This window comes from Coloeus monedula (assembly GCF_965178545.1).
Source record: "Coloeus monedula genome assembly, chromosome: 1".
NCBI classification, from domain to species: Eukaryota; Metazoa; Chordata; class Aves; order Passeriformes; family Corvidae; genus Coloeus; species Coloeus monedula.
Genome location: NC_138781.1, coordinates 39,567,718 through 39,588,225, shown reverse-complemented (window position 1 = coordinate 39,588,225; position 20,508 = coordinate 39,567,718). Strand labels below are relative to the sequence as shown.

General features: G+C 42.8%; 1 protein-coding gene across 2 annotated transcripts in view; it reads right to left on the bottom strand.

Annotated features, from left to right (window-relative positions):
* The window catches only part of RARB (retinoic acid receptor beta), a 94,132-nt gene that overhangs the window by 10,948 nt on the left and 62,676 nt on the right, over positions 1-20,508 (bottom strand). For both annotated transcript variants that reach the window (XM_082281385.1, XM_082281384.1), the window contains exons 4-5: positions 10,581-10,741; positions 3,515-3,691 (exon numbers count right to left, since the gene is read on the bottom strand). In XM_082281385.1, coding sequence (XP_082137511.1) covers positions 3,515-3,691; positions 10,581-10,741 — 338 coding nt within the window. The remainder of the gene's footprint in view (positions 1-3,514; positions 3,692-10,580; positions 10,742-20,508) is intronic.

Sequence of the window (20,508 nt, the reverse complement as noted above, 5' to 3'; positions counted from 1 at the left end):
CGGAGCGGGTGGATGCCTGGAGGAGGCTGTGATCCAGTGGGAGACCCAGTGGAGAGAGAGGGCCCCGCTTCCAGGCTGGAGCAGCCTGTCCTTGGAGGGCTGCACCCTGTGGAAAGAGAGAGCCCCGGCACAGCAGTTTGGGAGGGCTGTGGGCCCGTGGGAGGGGCTCAGGCTGCAGCAGGGGCGGTGGGGCTGCTGCTCCTGAGAGTGAACCCAAGCCAGGGAAGTTCAGGAGAACTGTCTCCTGTGGGAGGGACCCACGGCCTCACACGGGAAGGACTCCTCTCCTGGAGCAGCGGAAGAAAATCTCAGTGATGAACTGACCAAGCCCCCATGCCCTGTCTCCCTTCACTGTTGGTGGGAAGGAGGGAGGAGTGGAGGGGTGGAAGGTGTTCTAAAGGCTTATTTTATTTCTCATTATCCTTCTCTGATTCTGTTAGTAATAAATTCACTTCGCAATTTAAGTTGAGCCTGTTTCGCCCTTGAAGTGTTTCTCCTGGTCCTTACCTCAACTCATGAAGCGTTTGTAAATTTTTTTTTTTTCCCTTTTCCCTGCTCTGCCAAGCTGTGGCAGGGGAGGGTGAACGAGCACCCTCAGGGGAGGGTGAACGAGCGCTGGGCCAGTGTCAAACCACGACAAGCATCCACAGCCACAGGAACCAGCTGAGCAGAGACCTCAGCAGGGTCTATAAATGCTTAAGACTCCCCATGGCTGGTGCTGAAGGGCCGGCGGGCAGTGAAGCCGGGGTCCTGCTGGCAGGGAAGCCTGTCCACCCTGCCTGGGAGCCCCATGCTGCTCCTCCCGCATACCGGGCTCTGGGAACATGGCCAGGGCATGGCAGAGCAGCAGGATCATGAGGGCACACTGCTGAGGCTCACAGCCCTGCTCAGCAGAGCTCACACAGCCTGCACTGGGTGCTCGGTGCAGCAGGAGGGGGAACAGGGCTCACTCTGTATCTCAAGGCACAGCAAAATGAAACGTTTGAAACACTCATAACGAGGACAACTGGCTTGTTGTGGGGGTGGAAATATGTGCTATTGAAACTGCTCCAGTACTGATGTTCAGCTTAAATAAAGATAGAGAGTGGCACTGCAATTCCGATTATATGCAGGTGATGCGGGTTTAATGGATACAGCATTTCACAGGCGGCGCGCACACTACGCATTACTGTGTCATGGTAATTATCCCATTTTCTTTTTAAGCAGCCCATAAAATAGTCACATAAAGTTTGTGTAAATGTCACACAGGAAAGTTAGGACCATTTGCAGCAACCATGTTGTATCTGTTCCTCAGCTCCTCCCAGCTGTGGGCTCCTATGGCGCTTGCTATGCCCTGCTCGCTTAGATGTGTCACCTTCTCTGGCTTTGTGAAAAATAAAAAAGAGAATGAGCAGGTGATCAGGAATAACAGGCCTCAATAAAGTTTATAACTAGAGCTTGAAGGTTGCCAATGGCCACAAAGTAGTGAATCATATTAAAGAATCAACCTTTTCTATCCATTAACTAGTTGAAATAAAGTCACCATTTACCACCTGCTTCATACTCTTTTTCTCATCTGGCAACTCGGCTTTTATTTAATCACTTTGATCAAAGTGTGTCTATTGAGGCACTTCAGATAAAACCCCTACCAAAAATGCTCCTCTCAATTTTTGAGCTGGTGTTGGCAATGGTAGCACTGAGTGGAGCTGCTGTGGGGACCCTGTGCAACAGGGGCTGTGCATGTTCCCAGGGCAAGCTCCCACTGCCCATCCCAACAAAGAGCACCAGGAGCTTGCAAGATTAGAGAATTAGGGTATTTGTTATCCAGCAGCTAGGGAGACAGGGCATGGCACAGACAAAGAGGGTGGCAGATTAAGGGCTAAAGTTTTAGGGGTAAAGAATTTGGATATGCAGATTCTTGCTATATCCCAGCTCTTCCCTGCCTTTTTTGGGTAGTTTCTGTATTAACTATTTGTTACAGGTTACAGCAGCACAGCACAAAGCAGTTCCCATCCCCTACTGCTGGCAGAACACACTCGAGGCAACGCTGCAGGTTTTTGATCACCATCTGCCTCTTGTGTAAGGGAAACGTAACGGAGTCTTATCAGGACAGAGCTGGTGATGACAGGCGTGCAATTGGTAACGAATGGCCCTGCCCCACGGAGGGACACTCTCAGTAACAATGGGATGGCTGAGTCTGAATGAGTGCCTGGATTAAGGGAACAACAAGAGGTGACTCAAGCATGCCAGGGCAACCTCAACCTTCCCTTTTTCTATAGGCCAAAGAATGATACCCCTTCCCCTCTCCTACCCCTCTTCCTCCTTCATCAATGTCCTCTTGATGCGATTCTTCCAAACAGCTTTTGACAAAACAAGAGGAAAAGGTCACAGCAGTTAACGTCCTCCTCAACATGATCCTGTTTGAAGCAATGCACTTTTAGAAAGTCCAAGATTAATTACTTCAACCTCAACTTCCCTAGTTTAAACTCCTGTGTCATGACAAAAAAATATATCTACAGTAGCCATCCTACAATGTGCTTCTTGACTGGCCATGCTTGGCTCAATGAGGACTTGAAGGTCTGAGCTCAGAATAAAACATTTAAAACATGTTTACATTGAACATACTGTTTTACTGTGAGTTATTGCTACAACCAATAATACAAAGCATATTTGCCACTACAAGCCTGAAGACCTCTAAGGTCTTGATAAAGAAATGCTGAGATCCCAGAGGGCTCCTCTGAAGGTCAGCATGACAGAAACAACCAGAGACAAAGGGAGGGAAGACAGCTTGCCTTGACACAGTGTCAAGGCAAGGTCTGGAGAAAAACTCCCTGCCCACCTGCATAGTTCCCTCCTGCAGGTTGTACATTTGCCTGTCTAAAATAAAATTACCTTTAGCTAAAATCTGTACCAAGTCCATTATATCGGCCACTTCCACAGATACCTGCAGTACTGGAGAAAGCAGGGGGATCTGAGTGCCAGAGGCTTGCATCAAACAGGCTCCAGGCACACCAGTTTCCCCTCTAAAACCTGAAAAACACTCTGAAGACTTGTGTCTTGTTCCTTAAATTCCCTCACGACCACAGCTACAGCACAATCCTAAACCATTATATAGGGGACTGTCTCTCTAGGTATCCTTTATGCAGAAGATTATGTTTTGGAGGGAGGAGGATGGATGAAGGAGGAAGGATGAAGGAGGAAGGAGGAAGGAGGAAGGAAGGACAAACAGGTTTCTCTTCAGTGTTAACAGTACAGAAAATTTTCCGAAGTTACACATGCCACAATACCAAAATGTGTCCCTTTTACTGAAACCCACAAAGTGTAAGGACTTATTTTGATAAGTATGCTCATCCCTCTCAACACACCTCTGTAGGTGTGCTGGAGTCATCTTCTGACTGCATTAGACTACCCAGTAAGTTCAATTTTACAACAATAAGGTCAGGGCTGTATTTCACCCCCCTCTTCCGGTCAATTACAATAAAAAGAAGAATAGAAAACGCATTAGTAGGAGAACAATGATGTTAAAAATACATACCAGTATATCCAGGCAGGCTGCTTTGAGTAGAGTTATTTGGTCTGCAATGGTCAAACTTGTAAAGCCTGGCAATCGCTTTGCAAATTCCACTATTTTAATAATGCACTTCGTTGCAAGTTCACTGAATTTGTCCCAAAGCCCAAGGTCCAGTCGAACCCGATGATCTGCGCTGGAGTTCTGGAAAGACAGACAGAAGGCCCCATAAATCAACAACGTCCCTTTCAGTAAATGGTTTTCAAGGGAAGGAAACAACAACCACGTTTTCCTTCCAGAAGTACTTTCTATTAACATTCCAGGCATTTTCTGCAGCTTGCTGTTGGGATGATGCTGGTTTTAAACTTGGATTAATCGCCTGAAAATTCCTTGGATATTTCTCTGTTACTTATGATTGCAGAGGCCATCTGTACAAGGAATACAAATGAACTTAAACATTTCCAAATGCCACCCTCATTATTCTTCCTTGCCATTATATAATAAGTGCATTGAGAAAGACAATTTACAGTTGTACCCAAGAAAATATAAATGAACAGTGGAACAAGAATATTGGGTCCTCATCTGGAAAAAGCAGCACAGTATTTGGAACATAGTTTCACATTCTTAAGGTCTTAGAAAATTAGTTCTGCTTAATTTCTCTGCTCTGTGGCTCTGCCACAGCTTTCTGAAGCTACAGTCTCCCATGACTTACAGAGCATTTATTTACATGATGTTAAGGAAAACCCCATGAATGCTATGTGCACATTTAATGGTGCATCCAACATACACCCCACTGCTGGAAGTGTAACAGGGACATACTGGTGGCATATTTCAGAGACTGTTTCAAATATATTCACCTACCTCAGTAAAAATGTCCATAATTTTCTAGAGTGAATAGGAAACTTCTGTTAAGTTTGTGATCAAACTCACATTTTCATACATTTGGAACAACCACTTAACCCTTGAAAAAGCTGAACATGTCAGCCAAGAATTGTCTGACTCAAAATCTGCTGTGACCCATTTGATGCCAGCCCACCAACAGTGGGTGTCACAAGGAGACCTGGTGAGTCCATTCCAATCCACTCAAGATTCCCGTAGAGTGACAAGAAACAGGTAATGATGGAGCTCTGAAATACCCAATTCCTCTCCTTCTGCCCTCGTATGCAGTGCATTGCCAGCATTTGATCCAATGCTATTTAGGATGCAGCCAGTGTGATGGTGTCCCCTATTTCATAAGCCACCAAGTTTAGTGCGCACTGCAGCTGCCTTCAGCATCTGGGTGATCTCCTCTTCATTGCAGGAGGAATTTTACCTATAAAAATATGCCCAGGCTTTCTCCCCAGCTGCAAAGGAAGCCAACGTGATCAACTGCCTCAGTCTTAGCTGGTTGAAGTTAAAATGTTAAATTAACTTTAAAATTAAAGTTAAATGAGCAGAGTCTCAACCTAAAAGTCTAACAGACATGGCAGATTAAACAGCCATCAAAAAGCATTCAAATTACACAGATCACACTTCCTTGGAGGAAACATTTCCAGTGAGCCTGCCACCACCACTGCTGATGGTGGGGACGTCCACCTCCTTGAAAACCAGTGAAGCCATTATCTTGTCAGCTTTCTTCGGTTCACAGGAAGGACACAGGACTGGAAGAGGTTGGTGAGGGAACGTGGAGTGAGCTCAGCTTGGCTGTGATGCTCTGGACCCCATCCCAGTGCTGCCTTCACAGAACACCACCACCACCATCAGTCATGAAGGGGAAAGTCCTGACAGGTCCCCAGGGCACTGCCAACCTGACATTCACCCTCACTTGGAACAGGGTGGAGATGTGAGCCAGGAATATTTACATTAGGCCCTAAGTGCAAAAAATAAATGCTAACCATGCTGAGCAGTCTAAAGGAGTATACATGCTCCTTCCTGCTACCCCACTCTTTAGGAAATAATTAATTAATTTTATCATTTCTATTTGAATTTTTATTCTGGAAACTTCTCCTATTTTGGTTTGGTTTTTTTTTTAATGACAGAGGAAAGATAGAAGAAAATGTCTTTATAATGCTAAACCTAAAGAATTGCCTTCAAAATGGTCCAAAACTAATGGGTTAACAGTCATTGTAATGCCCTTTGAAACATTTCTTTCGGCTACTGGAGTATGCATCCTTCAGATTTATTTTATTTCATCCTCAAGGACCTTGGTGAAATACAGTACATTGGAGGAAAAATAAGATCAAGATGTGCAGTCATTCAGGCTGTAATTAAATTTAATAGGCAGTTTATCCAGTTCATAGAAAGATGGCATAGCAGAGAGCTACACAAAGCAGAGCCTAAAGCAGGAAATCATTTTACAATAGGGTATCCATCTGGAAAAAAAGACGTTGCATGAAACCAGCAAGTGTGAACGAAATCTTCATCAGTATCATATGAGGTTACTTTATCATGCTGCAGTGCCAGCAACGGGAAGTTTGACGTGTCTTCTATTAGGAGTAATGCACAGCCATCGTAACAAATGTAAATCTAACTCTCTATTATGCAAACTGAAGAGAAGGGGCAGTTAATAAAATACAAAATAACCAGGTGTTTTATTATGCCAGGTGCCAGATCCCTCAGCATTGGAGCTAATGTGGTTTGCACATTATCTTTGAGATGCTACAAATGGAAAGAGTTTTAACATTCTAGCTGTTAACGAATGTTGACACAAGCATCACAGGAAAAAGAGCTGGATTTTTAGCAACATTTTTCAGTTTCTAAAACCCAAAACTGACTCAGTATCAATGTATACACTGAACAATAAAACACGGGGTTAAAATAATGCACAATAGAAACAGAAACTCTGATTAAATTTGCCTGGAGATCTCCTCTACCCATGCTGTGAAAAAGATGCAGACACTATGACTTTTCCTGAATATTTTACTGAAGAGGGTTTTTGGGTGTCTTTTCCAGGAGCAGTCTCGCACGTTTTTCAGGCCTATGCACCAGTGCACATATGGTGGAACAATACTGTAATACACCCTAGTGGCATCTTTATCAGTGGAAAAGCCCAACCTTGCTATGAAATCCAATTAAACAGCCATTTTTGCCACATAAATTGATCCCATTTTTTCCATCATTTTTGTTTTTTTCATTGCAGACTGCTCTGTCTCCACATTAACAATACAGGATGAGGTACTCATAGAAACACACACAGCAGCAGAATCCCTACTGTCTTTAAAATCCACTTTACAAAGGAAACAAGGCTCACAGGGGTAGTCTGCCCTAATCAGGAACACTTGTGATGCCTCTTTAGTGAAAGGAGCAATGCACTCCAGCCCTGGCGAGTTCACCGAGGACCACGGCATATGTCCCTGCTCAGTCCCAGCATCAGGAGATACATACATACATACATACATACATAAATACATACATATATATATTCCTCTGCAATGGCACAGAACAATAGCTGTATAACTTCTAAGCCCAGCACTTACAAAGAACAATATGCTGCCAAGATGTGGAACCTCTTCACTTCCAGCCAGCCAAGAGAAACCCAGCAGAATCTGCAGCAAGGGTCGGCAGAGCCAAAATTGTTTTCTGTCTTATCCTTCCTTTATCACAAGGCTGATGTAACACAGCTGTAGACTTACAAATAATACCACTCTCAAGGGACAAGCAGTATAGTTACACTCAATTATACTATAAAGTATGACATCTCCAGAGAAATTACTCAGGCACTCTCTCTTACCTAGATGACAGTAATAAAACAGATCTGTTTATGATGGAGTTTTGGAATCCATTACAAATAAACAGCTTGCTGATTCTCATCATTGGAAGACCTGTACTTGTCACTGCCCACCAAATGCAACTGTTAAGTCAAATGACCCAGGGAATTTAATACAAGTGCTATTCTCCCATTATTTTAAGTAGACTTCTATTAACTATGCAAAGTATGGGACCACTTTTTCTTTTTAAAGAGCAGATGGCTATAAAAAAACATAATTGAAAAATGCTTCTCCAAAACCATTTTTAACAGGTAAAAACACAATGGGGGAGTGGGGGTGAAATCACCATGTAACCTTTCTCTCTGGGAAATGCAGGCTGCAGTGCTCAAGAGGGAGAGGAGCCAGATACACAAGCCAAATGCCTGAACAGATTTTTTTTTTATTATTATATCTCTGTAATGACTTTTTTACTTTACACTCTTATACTTAAAATTCTTTGCTCGTTTTAGCAACAAATGAAATCTTCTTTTAAAACAGTTTGAATGATCACGTAACCAAAGGCACTCAGGGGCTGCTCTTGCAGAATGCTTTCTTCCAGCCACCATCGCTGCCAGTACAAAGGGGAAGGCTCACAAAATTCAAGGCAATCCATATTGGTTAAAAACACTCACTTCTCACCCCTTACTAGAGAATTAAATTAGAAACTCTAAGGTTATAAAAGCAGTCTGTGTGCTCTGTAGTGTGAGCACGTCATGCTTCATGACTGAGAGCACACAGAACCACACATAAAAGCAGGACTGGAGGCAGTCTTCTACCTGTACTAGATTGTTACTATCAAGAAAAGCAGAGTAGCAGAGGTGTCTAGCTCCCCTTGGACTCAGCACTTAGAAAAAGGGCTGTCTGCTCCTTCGTTTTTTGATTTCTGGTCTCTACTTCAAGTGTCCCAGGCTGTTGCCGGAGCCCTGCCGTTCGATCAGCAGCTGGTGGTGGTGTCCAAGCACTGGAGCTGTGCTCCTGTGACCAGCACACACAGCTCCCACATCCCAGATCCTCCTGTATCCTCAGCGCTGCAGAAAGGCTTCTCCCCTGCCCCTGGGCTGACGAGTGGCTAGAGGGGAAGATGACCCTTACTTCAGCCCCAGTGCTACTCTGTCCTTCCCACATAAGCTTTTGACACTGAAGTCCTACATAAAATGCTGGAGTGGCTGCCAGACCTTACCTAGATGAGAGATTTAAACACTGCATTTCACACAAAGACTATGAGAATGCAGTTAAGAAGACAGTATTTAGCACCACTGCTATTAGTTTTGACTCAGCATTTGAAGGAAGCTGCATCAGTCTCAAAGATTCAAGGTAAGCCAAAAGTAACTCTTCCAGTATAATTTATTTATTGCAGCTTGTACGTTACCAAGCCATGACAAAACAGGAGGGAGCTCAGCCCCATGCAGCAGTCCACCACTGTGGACTTCCAACAGACCACTGCTAAAAGCAAAATATCTCCTGCCCTGAGATATGAATGCCCCATTGGGCCTGAGGTATAAACGACCAATATCCAGCCCCAGAGAGAGTGTGGTCAGGTCATGGCTACTCGTGCTCCTTAGGCAGACAAGATTCATCTGTTCATTACTGACATCCAAGTGGTCTCAATAAGGGCTCTGAAATTCCAACAGGGACATAAACTCGCCATGGGCTTCAGATGGAACCTAAGGACGAAGACATCAGCAGTGGGTGTGATATGCAACAAGACCCTCTCCAATTTCATCCACTTGTATCATTTCAAGAGCTAAAATATTAATGATACTTCAGCATCCAATACCTAATGCAAGTGTAGAGGTGCCAAGGTTTATCTTTCAGCCCTCCAGGATCTCTGGCAATTACCAGGATACAGTACCATCCCACCAGCTGCAACACACTCTGCTAACTCCGAGGTAACGTGGAAATACCTACCAACATGTTCCTCTGGGAAGGACCAGAGAAGCATGTGGAGGACAGGCTCCTTCGCCAGTACTAACCAATCTACATGGTTAGTAGATCTACATCAGAATTAAATGTGAAAAGTGTTTGTGAAAATACTTTCAGTGACATGAAAAACATACCTTCTTCTATCATCACACCATATGCGTTTGCTTTTCTTGCACTTAAATACCAAGACTTACACTTAGACCTCAGTTTTGAGCCTGGCCCTTTGCTTTGTAAATAGATTAAAATGCCGTAAAACAGCACCCTGATTGCTAGAACAGTGCATATTGATGGCACACAGGAATTTGCCTACATCACTCTGAGAAATTTAATGTTTCAATAGCAGAAAATTTACTCAAAACAGAGAGCAATCCAGTGACAGAAGTATTTCATCTGACCTCTGGGGATTGCATCCCAGATCTTCATCTGGGGCTGGAGGGCAAGCACTATGGAGGCAGCTGTCTCCTCAGCCCAGCCATGTCACTCCTGAACTCCTGCTCTCAGCAATGAGAGCACATGCTTGACTACCTCAGGATGTTTTGTGTGTCTCCCTCTGAAACAGCCAGTGCTGCTGCAACCAACAGCAAGCCCAGACCCAGCAAAGTCATTTCTCCATTGACAATGCTCTAAACATTACCTAAGTTATTTTTTTGTCATCTCTTTTATTATTGGATTTGCAAACTTGACATTGAATTTTCTTTAATCAATTAGTATCACTGAGCTTCCCTGTATTTAGCAACATATATATGTATAGAAGAAAAATTATTTCCCTGACTCATCTCTGGAGAAGTTCCCATAGTACTGAGCTTCTTGATGGGGGGGCTGATTTTTCATTTCTAGAAGCTGCAGAAGTTTTTGCTGGTATGTGATATTTTGGTAGACTGGGAAAGGATGTGTAATTTTTGGAGTTGTCATGTGCACAGCCAGGAGTCGAACTCAATGATCCTTGTGGGTCCCTTCCAACTCAGGATATTCTATGATTCTAGAAATAAATGGCAAATGAGCCTTTTGGAAACTGTTTTACTTAAACATTTCATATTTTCCTTGACCTTGGTAGCTTTGGGACTATCACCAGTAATCCAGCAGCATTCAAGAACTCCCTACACCTGCAAAGTTGTAATCCGCTGACGCACGAGCAGAGATCACGTCTTTGGAAGCCAACAAATTTCTAATGAATGATGGAATGTAACTGACTCATGGTCTCGGAGCTGGTCGTTTGGCCGGATTAATCCTCCAGACGTCTCTCACGATGCCGCTAAGTAGCGCTCACGTCTAAGTGCAATTTCTCTCCCCAGCAGGCAGCATTCGCACGCACACCTCTGCTTATCCCTGCCTAAGGAGGTGCAAAGAGTGCCTCTACTGCTCCATCTATTTAAAATGTCCAGAGCCTCCAAAATTCACATCATCCAAGCATATCCAGAACGCTATATGCCTCAAACCATACTAACCGTAGTGTATTTTCCCAGCTGGCAGAGAGAGGGGAAGGTTTCCTGGTGAGCTTTTCGGATCTTCTCAGTGAGATCATCTAACTCTGCTGTCATTTCATAGTTTTCTGTGGACTCCTGCTTTGAAGGTTCCTTCTTCTTTTTGTTCCTATCATTTCTGACAGCTGTAAGAAAAGCAGAGATACAGATCACATGGGGTTATTCAGATCAACCTATGTTGCTTCTGCTGCTCTATTTTTAAAAATGCTGTTACTTTAAACATACATTATTTTAGGTGAATATAAAAATGTTATATGCACAGAGAACACTACTTCCAGCTTACTTATTTAAAAATAATTTAAGAACTAAATGTAATGAGCAGTGATGAAACCAAACTTCCACAGGGGTTTGTTGTGGGTGTGCCATCACACTCCCATAGTATCTGCCTTCCAAGAAAGTCTACTACAACTTCATGTGCACAGTGTCTTAGTAACTTTGTGCGGTGTGATTTTTTCACTGTAGCACTACAGCTGTGCATGGTAGATGGTGAAGTCCTCTACAGTGACACAGTTGCTATTTTATTGGATGTGAACAACACTAAAAAAAGACAGCAACTGTCTTTCTTCTTAAGTACCTCAGCATGGAAGATAACAAGCCCCATACTAACACAAACTCCACCAAACAAAAGTTATTTGAAAGGAAAGTTAAATGTGAAAACAGTAAATGAAAGAAGATGAAACACATAAACCCCAAGTTCTGAAGATCAAAGGAGAAGCACAAACACTTGAAAGAGTAAAAATGGCAGTGAAGCTATCTAAAGTTGCTTGCCATCTGCTTCTGCACTCAGATCAGCCTTCTACCTTCCCCCGGCCGTGGGGGATTACTGGAAATATGCATCGTGCGCACTCATGCTGTAATTGATTTCCCACATATTTGTGTTCTGTAATAAAATATGACAGCTGCTCCATCACCATGCTGCTCTTTGTTCTTTTAATGAAAATAGCTTAATTTTACAAAACGTGCCCAGGAGATAAGTCCATGTCCACAGTACTGCCAGTAATTGTGAATTTTATCAAGAGGCTTGCTGTTAGCTAAAGCTAACGTCTTAAGTGTAACCAGATGCATAAGGCTTTACAACAAAGCCAAGCAAAATCAATCCCTCTCCCCAAAGACTCCATGTCAATATTAAACACCCTGAAGACTAAATGTTACTGGATAAATAAAACCAATCCTAACATTGTTAGTATTCAAAACCTCACGATATTTAAAACAAGGTCCTAAACTCGCAGGGTGCGGCTGGTGGGTTTGGCACATGTGAGCACAGCCAGGGATTTTGGATGGCCAAAGATCTGCTGATTCTTATTTGTACTGTCCTGCCCCACAAAGTGCATCTATCCATGCCGTAGGGAGGGAAGCACAGAGCCACCTCCATGCCAGCTCTTTTTCCCTGTGGGTTCCCCAGGCCCATCTCCACATTTTCTGTGGTTGCTTCCTACATGCCAGTGAACCACAAATAATCACAAAGAGCAGAAAAAATAGTGAGCTGGGAAAGCATCAGAGTCAGGGGCATCTACAGAAATAACATATTGTGTGTAATAGAAAACGAGTAGAGATGTGGGGAATATTGTTTCTCCTTCACGAGGCCGTTAGGCACATAGTCCATGCAATGTATGGCTCTGGTTTTCTCACTAAAGGTCTCACTTTGCAACTGAGAGAACTCTGACACCAATCATTCACATTTTAAGCATGAACTTGACTTAACTGTGTGACAGACCCACACTGAAGTCAGTCATATGCTTGGCTGGATCAGGGCTGGGATGCTGAGCACCCCACTGGATTAAAGCCTAACCTTGAACACCATCAATTTTGCTGTTTGGAGAACACAGACTCAAAGGAGGCCAGCAAGAGTGGACCAGAAAGGTTATTCCTTGAAAAAGGTACAATGCTACCAGTGTAGTCAGATTTAGGGGGATAGACTGGATCACCCCACTTCCTTTTACGAGTTTTCCCTTCAAGCAAATGCTGTGATTTTGGTTGCTGGACCCCAGGGCAGAGCACAAGTGCCACGTTTGGCACTGAAAAAACATCCAGGACCCAGAGGTACGTCTTGAGTGCTGCGAACTGCCACTGCACTTCAGAAATAAATCCTAATCACTGCTGTACTTGGGAGATAAAAGAGTTCCCTGGAAAATTCTCAAAACTCCTATACAACCACAAAGAGCAATAAACCTTTGTCACAAAGCCCCACTTACTTATAGCTCTACAAGCTGATTGACTAATTTGCCAAGCAGGCAGCCTCAGCAACTACTTCCCTCCACAGCTTTGAACTCCTTGTGGAAGATGAACACATTATTTAGACCAGGCTTCAAAGCAGGTGCCAAGGGCTCCCAGAGACCAGGAGATAACTCTGGCAGGAACCCTGCCATGCTCCTTTGCTACCCCAGTACCACTCCTTCTGCAGCTGTATCTGAAGTCCCTTTCCTTCCAAAGGCCACCACAGGGACAGCTGCTGATCAACTCTCACCACCAAATTGGCCCAGCTCTTTCCTCTTTGTTTTTTGGTGCAAATCAAAGGGGAGAAAGGGGAGAAGTAACATACCCTGAAAACTAAAAAAAGTTTTTGTTCCTCATTAACTTCCTTGTATGATTCTGATAGCTTTTATAATAATGATAAACCAGAATAATATATATATTTTCTTGCTTTATTCATTAAGGCTGCATCAGACATGTCAGTGTTTCTATATTCCCTGTAAGATAATAGATTAAAGCGCTGACGTATAACACCCAAGCTCCAAAAATATAAAGCATTTCAATAACACTAAACTATTGGGCAGATTTAACTACAGCTATAACTCAACATGCAAAAAAAAAGAGAGAGAGAAAGAGCGTAAGACAACACTATGTTTAAAAGAGTTAAATAAAAACATATAAACACACATTTACACAGTAAATTTAAAAACCATCACTGGTCTGGAAACAGGAACTGTCACACCGCATGTGGGAAGGGTTTTGGATTACAGCTTATGCTTATATTACATAAATCACACCTTTTGGTATCTTGATCTTTACATGCATACGATCACATCAATCCCCAATGCAATTCCACTGCCTTTTAATGATGATATGCCAGTGATTAATCTGTGTCACAGTTAATGCTGCCGTAGAAAACCCAGGTTATGAATTTCATTACTTGTGCACTAAATTCTGACTTGATGGCTGCATTAATTACGAGCGCCCAAGAGGGGACAGTATGGAAGCTTTCTTGCCCTATAAGAACTCCTGGAAGTTAAAAAAACCTTAAAGAAAAATAAATAAGGAGGTGGTGTGTGGAAAGAGACTGCAAAAAGGTGTATCTTGATATGTGAGGAAGCCAGGTCTTGGCGCGTCTCAGAAGGCTGAGCGACACACGCCCACACCTGTGCACGTCTGCTTCAATCCATCTTCCTGTGACAGCTTCCCTGTCCCCTTGACATACACGCCAGGACTTGTGCTCCCACACCCAGAAACCTCCAGGCATCCACAGCAGGGTTTGCGAGCTGGCAAAGGTACTTTCTGTTGCCTTAAGAACCAGCCCCTACCTTCAAATGTTCAGCCTCCTCCCTGATGGTAGAGGGGCAGAACATCATCTCTTGTCCTGTTCAGTCTGTTCTCCTCACCCCAGGTTTGCCATTGCTTTTTCCTTAGCCTCAGATACACTTTCCCTCTTCTACTTGAAGAGATGGACAGGGCACAAAAGTTGCATGAGGGTCAGATATATTTTTCAAGGAAAGCAGGGTCTGCTGTAGATGGAACTAAGTATACGGAAGACACAAACATCTTCTCTTGGAGAACCCCAGTGCTCTCATTTAATAACCATGCAGCAATTCTCCTGGCTGAGTGGGGTCATTTCAAGCATGTCCTAAAGCAGGGAATCATTCAGTCTTAAACATGAGCCCCTCAGGTCCACCAAACTTAGCCACTGCTTGGCCTACGAACAGTCTGGGATCCAGCCCATGAGACTTAGTTTCGAGACAATCAGGTAAAATCATTGAATAGTGACTACTTGTACATCCCTTTGTCAAAGGTGGCACAAACATGTCCAAAGGAGAAGAACTTGGCACTCTCAATGCAATTTTTCCTATTACTTGCACAACCTGCGCTTCTCCAGATATCTAGAAAATACACAGACAGCTCCTTTCATGTATTATAATGCTTAATCAGCTTAAATTCACAATTTGAAATGCTATCACTGCAGTTTTGTCTCTCGGAGATCCCCGTGACCTTTGAAGAGCTCTGTGTACTAGTTAGCTGGTTTTGTTCCTGTAGCAACAACTACTAGTGCTTCCAGTCAGTTCGCATTCCTGTAAAACCACACTTCTCTTGTCCCCAAATATTTTGGAAGTTACTTGTTAAGCTAACAAACCTCAGAAGCACCATAAAGCACACAGAGCAAGTCAGTAATTGCACAGCGCTGGGCACAAGGTCGGTTTGCAAAAAGACTCCTTTTGTTTGTAAAACCCAACGAGAAGAGAAGTGGGAGGTGAACTGAGGTAGGAACACTGCAGACCTGCCAGTTCTTCCTTCTGGGCAGAGGCTTGCTGTCCCGCCTGTCCTCCTGCTCCTTGGGAAGCCACCTGTCCCTGTGTGAACGCCAGGTAGCCTGGGCAGGCTGATGGTGCCACATGTGGCCGTGGGGCTGACACTCAGCACTGCAGCCGGGAAATCCAGGAGCGCCAAGGTGTTTGTTAGGGTGGAAACCCACAAACCTTGAACAGCTCCTCCACACTCTTGCTTCTCCAACTCCAGAGGCAGCTCCTAAAACATTTCTAATTCCGGTAGAAGTTGGCAGCTGTGGACAATTTCAGTCAAGTATGCAAAATGCTTACCTACTGCCAGTGCCAGGTTTGCTCCATCAGGTTAAATGCCCAACATATACCACGCAGTACTCTTCAACAAACTGTGCTAATGGTATGGAATGGCAGTCCATAAGGATGTCTTTCCCAACAGCCACATTGGAAAATCTCAAACCAAGGGAGACTTAGCAACCCTGATGCTGCTGCTGCTGCTGCTGAGCTAGGCTCTCTGACCCAATGGTCAAAAGCAGCACCCAGCTGTGCATCCCAGGCAGCTCCCAAGCCCGGGAACTGGTAGAAGAAAGCACAGAGATGAGGGAACTCAAGGAGGTTGAGTTTCCCGTCTCCAACATAAGTAAAGGAACAAAATAATCCTCTCGAAAGCAGCACAATCACACTTGACAAACTGACGAGCCATCAGCTCAGGATGGTGAGACTCCTGTTCATGTTAACAGCAGTGCAATTGCAAGCCAAACATACTAAAATATGCAGAACGCCAGGTAGTTATAAATAGATTGGTTTCCTAGGTCGTGATTTCCAGATGAAATAATGTTTTCTTTTAGGCAAAACAGCTCAGTCTTAAAAAAAGCCAGGAAACTATTTTAAAACAAATTTCCATGCCGAAACTTGGCTTTGACATATAGAGAATGATGAGAGACAAAGCCCATTTCAAACACAAACCTCTCATTTCTAATGGACAAAGCCAATAACAAGTACACAATTGTGTAAGGGGCTTACACAACCAAAACACATTGAAACCTGCATGTTTTGTGGTTGATTCTGAGAAATCAACCATGTCAGCTGTTGGATAACAATCGCCAGAAGAAAACATCTCAAATTAAGTGAGATAGTATCTCTCTACAGACACATATCAAAATTAACAGGGAGCACAGAGAAACGATCATGGTAGACATTTCATAAGCACCTGGCACGCTATCATTTTTCCCCAGGCACAGAGCAAGCACATATATTACAGAATTCAAGCCCGCCCTGGGTTTCCTATTGAGAAATAACATACAGCTATGGCAAACCCGCCCCGGCCAACATGCCAGAAACCTCAGTTCAACCACAGGGGAACACACCACAGATCCAGAGGACATCGTCCTGTTGCCTGCCTTCACGTACACTGGCCCTTCCAGCCACTTGTGGTATTTTTTCTTTTTTTTGAGGAAGGTGAATCTGAACTCTGCCTTGCAGCTTTGTATTATTCATTACATAATTGCTATGTTTTATTAGAAATATGATCTATTATAACCTTGAATATGGTAACTTAAATGACATTGAAAATTAGATTATTCTGATTATTAGAGAAGTGAGAAAGGTACTAAACATTTGTAAGGCTGATAATCAATCAGTGTATCCATGTGAGTGCAATAAAAATCAATCAGGAGCTAGTGCGTTTAAATCTAATTTTTTAAGCATGACATTTTCTTCTGAGTTTCTTTTTTAAATGTCACCCTCTTCTACAACAGTGATTGATTCTATCCCCAGGGATAGTTAACTCCAACTGTTTTATTCATTGCGCTGAGCTCTCGCATCCACAGTCTTTTCTAAATATCAAATTAATGACAACAATAGTATTTTCATCAAAATGTGAAATTCAGAAATAGGCATTCATGGAATCAAAACAGCAAGAAGTGTGGCAGTACATTTAAATTGCTTCAAATACCAGGGACCTTTTAACTACCAGGCAGTGTACTTTATTTAACACAGAAAATGGTGGAATTTTGTGTCCCTCCCGTTCACTTTTTCCTCCCATAAAAGAGAAGGCCAAGGATTTGCTTGTTTAAAACATAATTCATTTAGAAATGTTTCAGCAGTGAACAATTAATCACTGGCTATAGGGAGTCTGTGAGTAATTACCTATGCCTTCAAAATAACCTTATTAGGCTATTGTAAGTATAGGGGAGACCTTTGATACCTATAGCCTAAGGGCCTCCATTTTTCCATTCATGCACAGGGGATTTATATGGTTATATCCTGACGAAAGCAACACATCCCCCCATTTATGTGTGAGGATAACTGCGGGGTTAATATATCAAGAGCTGAGTTATAAGAGCAGGTTTCATTATATGAATGATACAAATGGATGCTCTACAGCTTTATTCAACCGGCGTGAAACTTCATCTGTGGTTTCAAGGATTCCCATCAGCCTGAACAATTTTATTTTTGACATGAAATTTGGCACCTGCTATTGTCACATCCCTGAAATATTAGTAAGTGGAATGAGCAAAAAAAGGAGTTCCTGGTCCTTTGAAAAAAAAAAATACCATCTGAAATCAGACGTAGGACCAAAACTGAAAAGCCAATGCACAACAAGAGGCTGAGAAAAATACCCCTGGAAAATAGTTGAAAGGAGTGCCTTTGGCATTTTTTTAACCTATTTATTTTAAATTGTTATTTATATTATTTCACTGTCTTTTTTAAAAAAAAAAAATATTATTTTTTTTTTTAATTTTAAGACATCCAGAAGCAAAACCAGCAGCTATCATACTTGGGGTACCTAGAACTGCCAACCCAAGACCCAAAACCACTGTGGACAGAAAACAAATGGTTCTACAGGCACATTTGTCTTGAATGTTGCAGAAGAACGTGACCAAAAAAAAAAAAGCAATCTAAAAAATGAAAACAAAAAACAAACAAACAAAAACAACAAACAAAAAAAACCCAAATTCATCAAAATTCCATAAGCTGTTTCCATAACACAAGTGTATGAATACACCACTAATGCCTACCTTTATATTTACTATACTATTTCAGGACTGGTTCAAGTTCTATAGAACATGCCAAAGACAGTAACAACTACCCAAAGAATAAAAATCAGGACTCCAGAAATACAAATGGAATCCCCATACACACTCCCCAAACAGGCCCTAAGAACAAATGAGAAATGAAGAAGTTGCAAAAACAGAAAGACAGTAAACAAGTGGGGGAAAAAAACCAAACAAACCAACCAGAAGAAAATGTGTGCACGTGGGTGTGGGCAGGTAGAGGAGGAGAGGATGAGGAGCAGCTGAGCCAGAGGCAGGACACACAGGGCAAAGCATCTATACCGGGGGCTGAACTGAAAGAGGACTACTTGGTCTCCCTTACCATCTCCCTACATACTGCAGTCAAAGTACATGGAGAGATGGGATTATACATTAAATGATGAACTGTTTAAATAGCATTTGCCCTGTGATTTCCATTTTCAAAGTGCTTTAATATCATCAACTAATTGATAGTGTGAAATAGGATAATCCACACGCTCTAAGCAGCTGATGCTTAAAGAGCTATTGAAGGCTGTTAGCATTAACAATTGCAGGCAGAATAAATCACTAATATTTCCCATGAAGACCCACCAACATATCTGCAATGGAAATAGCCTAGCCATACTCATTGATTTGGACAAAATTTACTCACTGGTATGTTTCCATCTGTATTTCACATAGACATCACCTCAAGTTACTTAACATAGCCAGAAATTCTCATATGTGAGACGGAGTATCTCCACAGGCATGTCTTGCAATGTCCCTGCACATCTTGTGCAGCTGTTAAATTAAACTACACGTGTCATTCCCTCCTCACTCCGGTCATGCCCCATCTCTCTCAGTATTCTGCATTAAATCAGTCACTTCCTTACTCCCAACATAAAACCTACAGCTTTTATCAAGATCTACCATGCCACTTGCAACAGGTTTGCAATTGCACCACATGGTGGATATTGCCAGTCTTTCCCTTCCCTGCTCCGTGCAAGAATGGGAAGGAGCTTTGGGAATCAATCACTCCATCTGGGGAGGTTTCCTAAATTTACAGGGCTTCTGCAGGTAACCTACTGTGAAGTGCCAGCCCGTGGCAGAATCCCCATGAAACTTAAACCCTCAGGGAAGAGAAGTCTTGTGCTTACTATCTACTGTTTTGGCTGCCGAGATCCCAGTGGATATACTAGTGACTTCTGTGGCAGTCTAGATAAAATTCTGCGTGCAGCTGGTTAAACCAAAATACTCTGGGGAAATGGAGGACAGATTTTCTGCAATTGCAGTGTCTTAACACATTAGCTAAAAATACACAAGACCACAAACACAAAGTGATTATTCCTTCTCTTTCTTACAGCTAAAGTGACCAAATGTATATACAGCAGTTGAAAAACTCTTCTAAATACTCAGCCTGAAAATGAATTTCTATTAGGCTATAGTGCATTTCTTTTACCATAGCCTGGGTGAAGAAAAAAATCCCTAAATTTCAAACTCTGAACTTTCAGTCAGAAATTACTGAGAGGCCATTAAATCTGTCTCTTCTGATTTCAGCTGTTGAAGTGCCCTTTCAAGCTACCTTCTCAAAGCAACTGCCCTTTTGAGCTACAGTCTTGAGGCCTGGTACACTAACTCTTTATGGATAACTGATTATGAGTAAAAATATCCCGAATCTGACCTTTCTCTCCAGGGTCATCAAAAGGTAAATCAGTCTACTTATCAATAGATATTACATTAATTTCTCTTAGGAGACAGTCATGGTAGTATGATGCTTCACAACTGGGAGATGTTGGGTTATCCAAAGTCCTCATTTCAATTTGCTGGGCATTATCCAGGACCACTGATGGCCAAGGAAGTGCATGGCTGTAAGCTAAGACCAGATACTGCAACCTATTCCTGCCCGCTGCCTGCCTGTAGCACTTCACACTTCAACCTGCTGCAGCTATTTTATTTCTTATCCTAACACACACCAAGGAAAAGAATATGACTTGCTTTTTACTTAACTGGCAAGCTACCTAACATGACAAATTGCAACCTCTTTCCTGACCATGCCATTAACAGACTTCTTCCATAAAATAACTTTCCATAATAACCATATTCATCCAATGTAATGAATGAGTCTGAGCTACAGGACAAATTCTGATCGTGCATGATAAAACTGACTTTATGGGACAGAAAATGGAAAGGCTACCAAAAAAAGGAGGTGAGCTGGAAGACCCCTTCCCTTTGCTTGCACATGGACACTCAGGACTAAGGGCAATGGCTCCCCAGAAGGAAGAGCAGAAGTTCAGGAGCAATACCAGACAGCATGTCACTGCATTTCTCCCTTTTATTATGGGTGGTTTCATGCAGTGAACACAGTCTGCCTTTCCCCAAACAGGGTTTGCT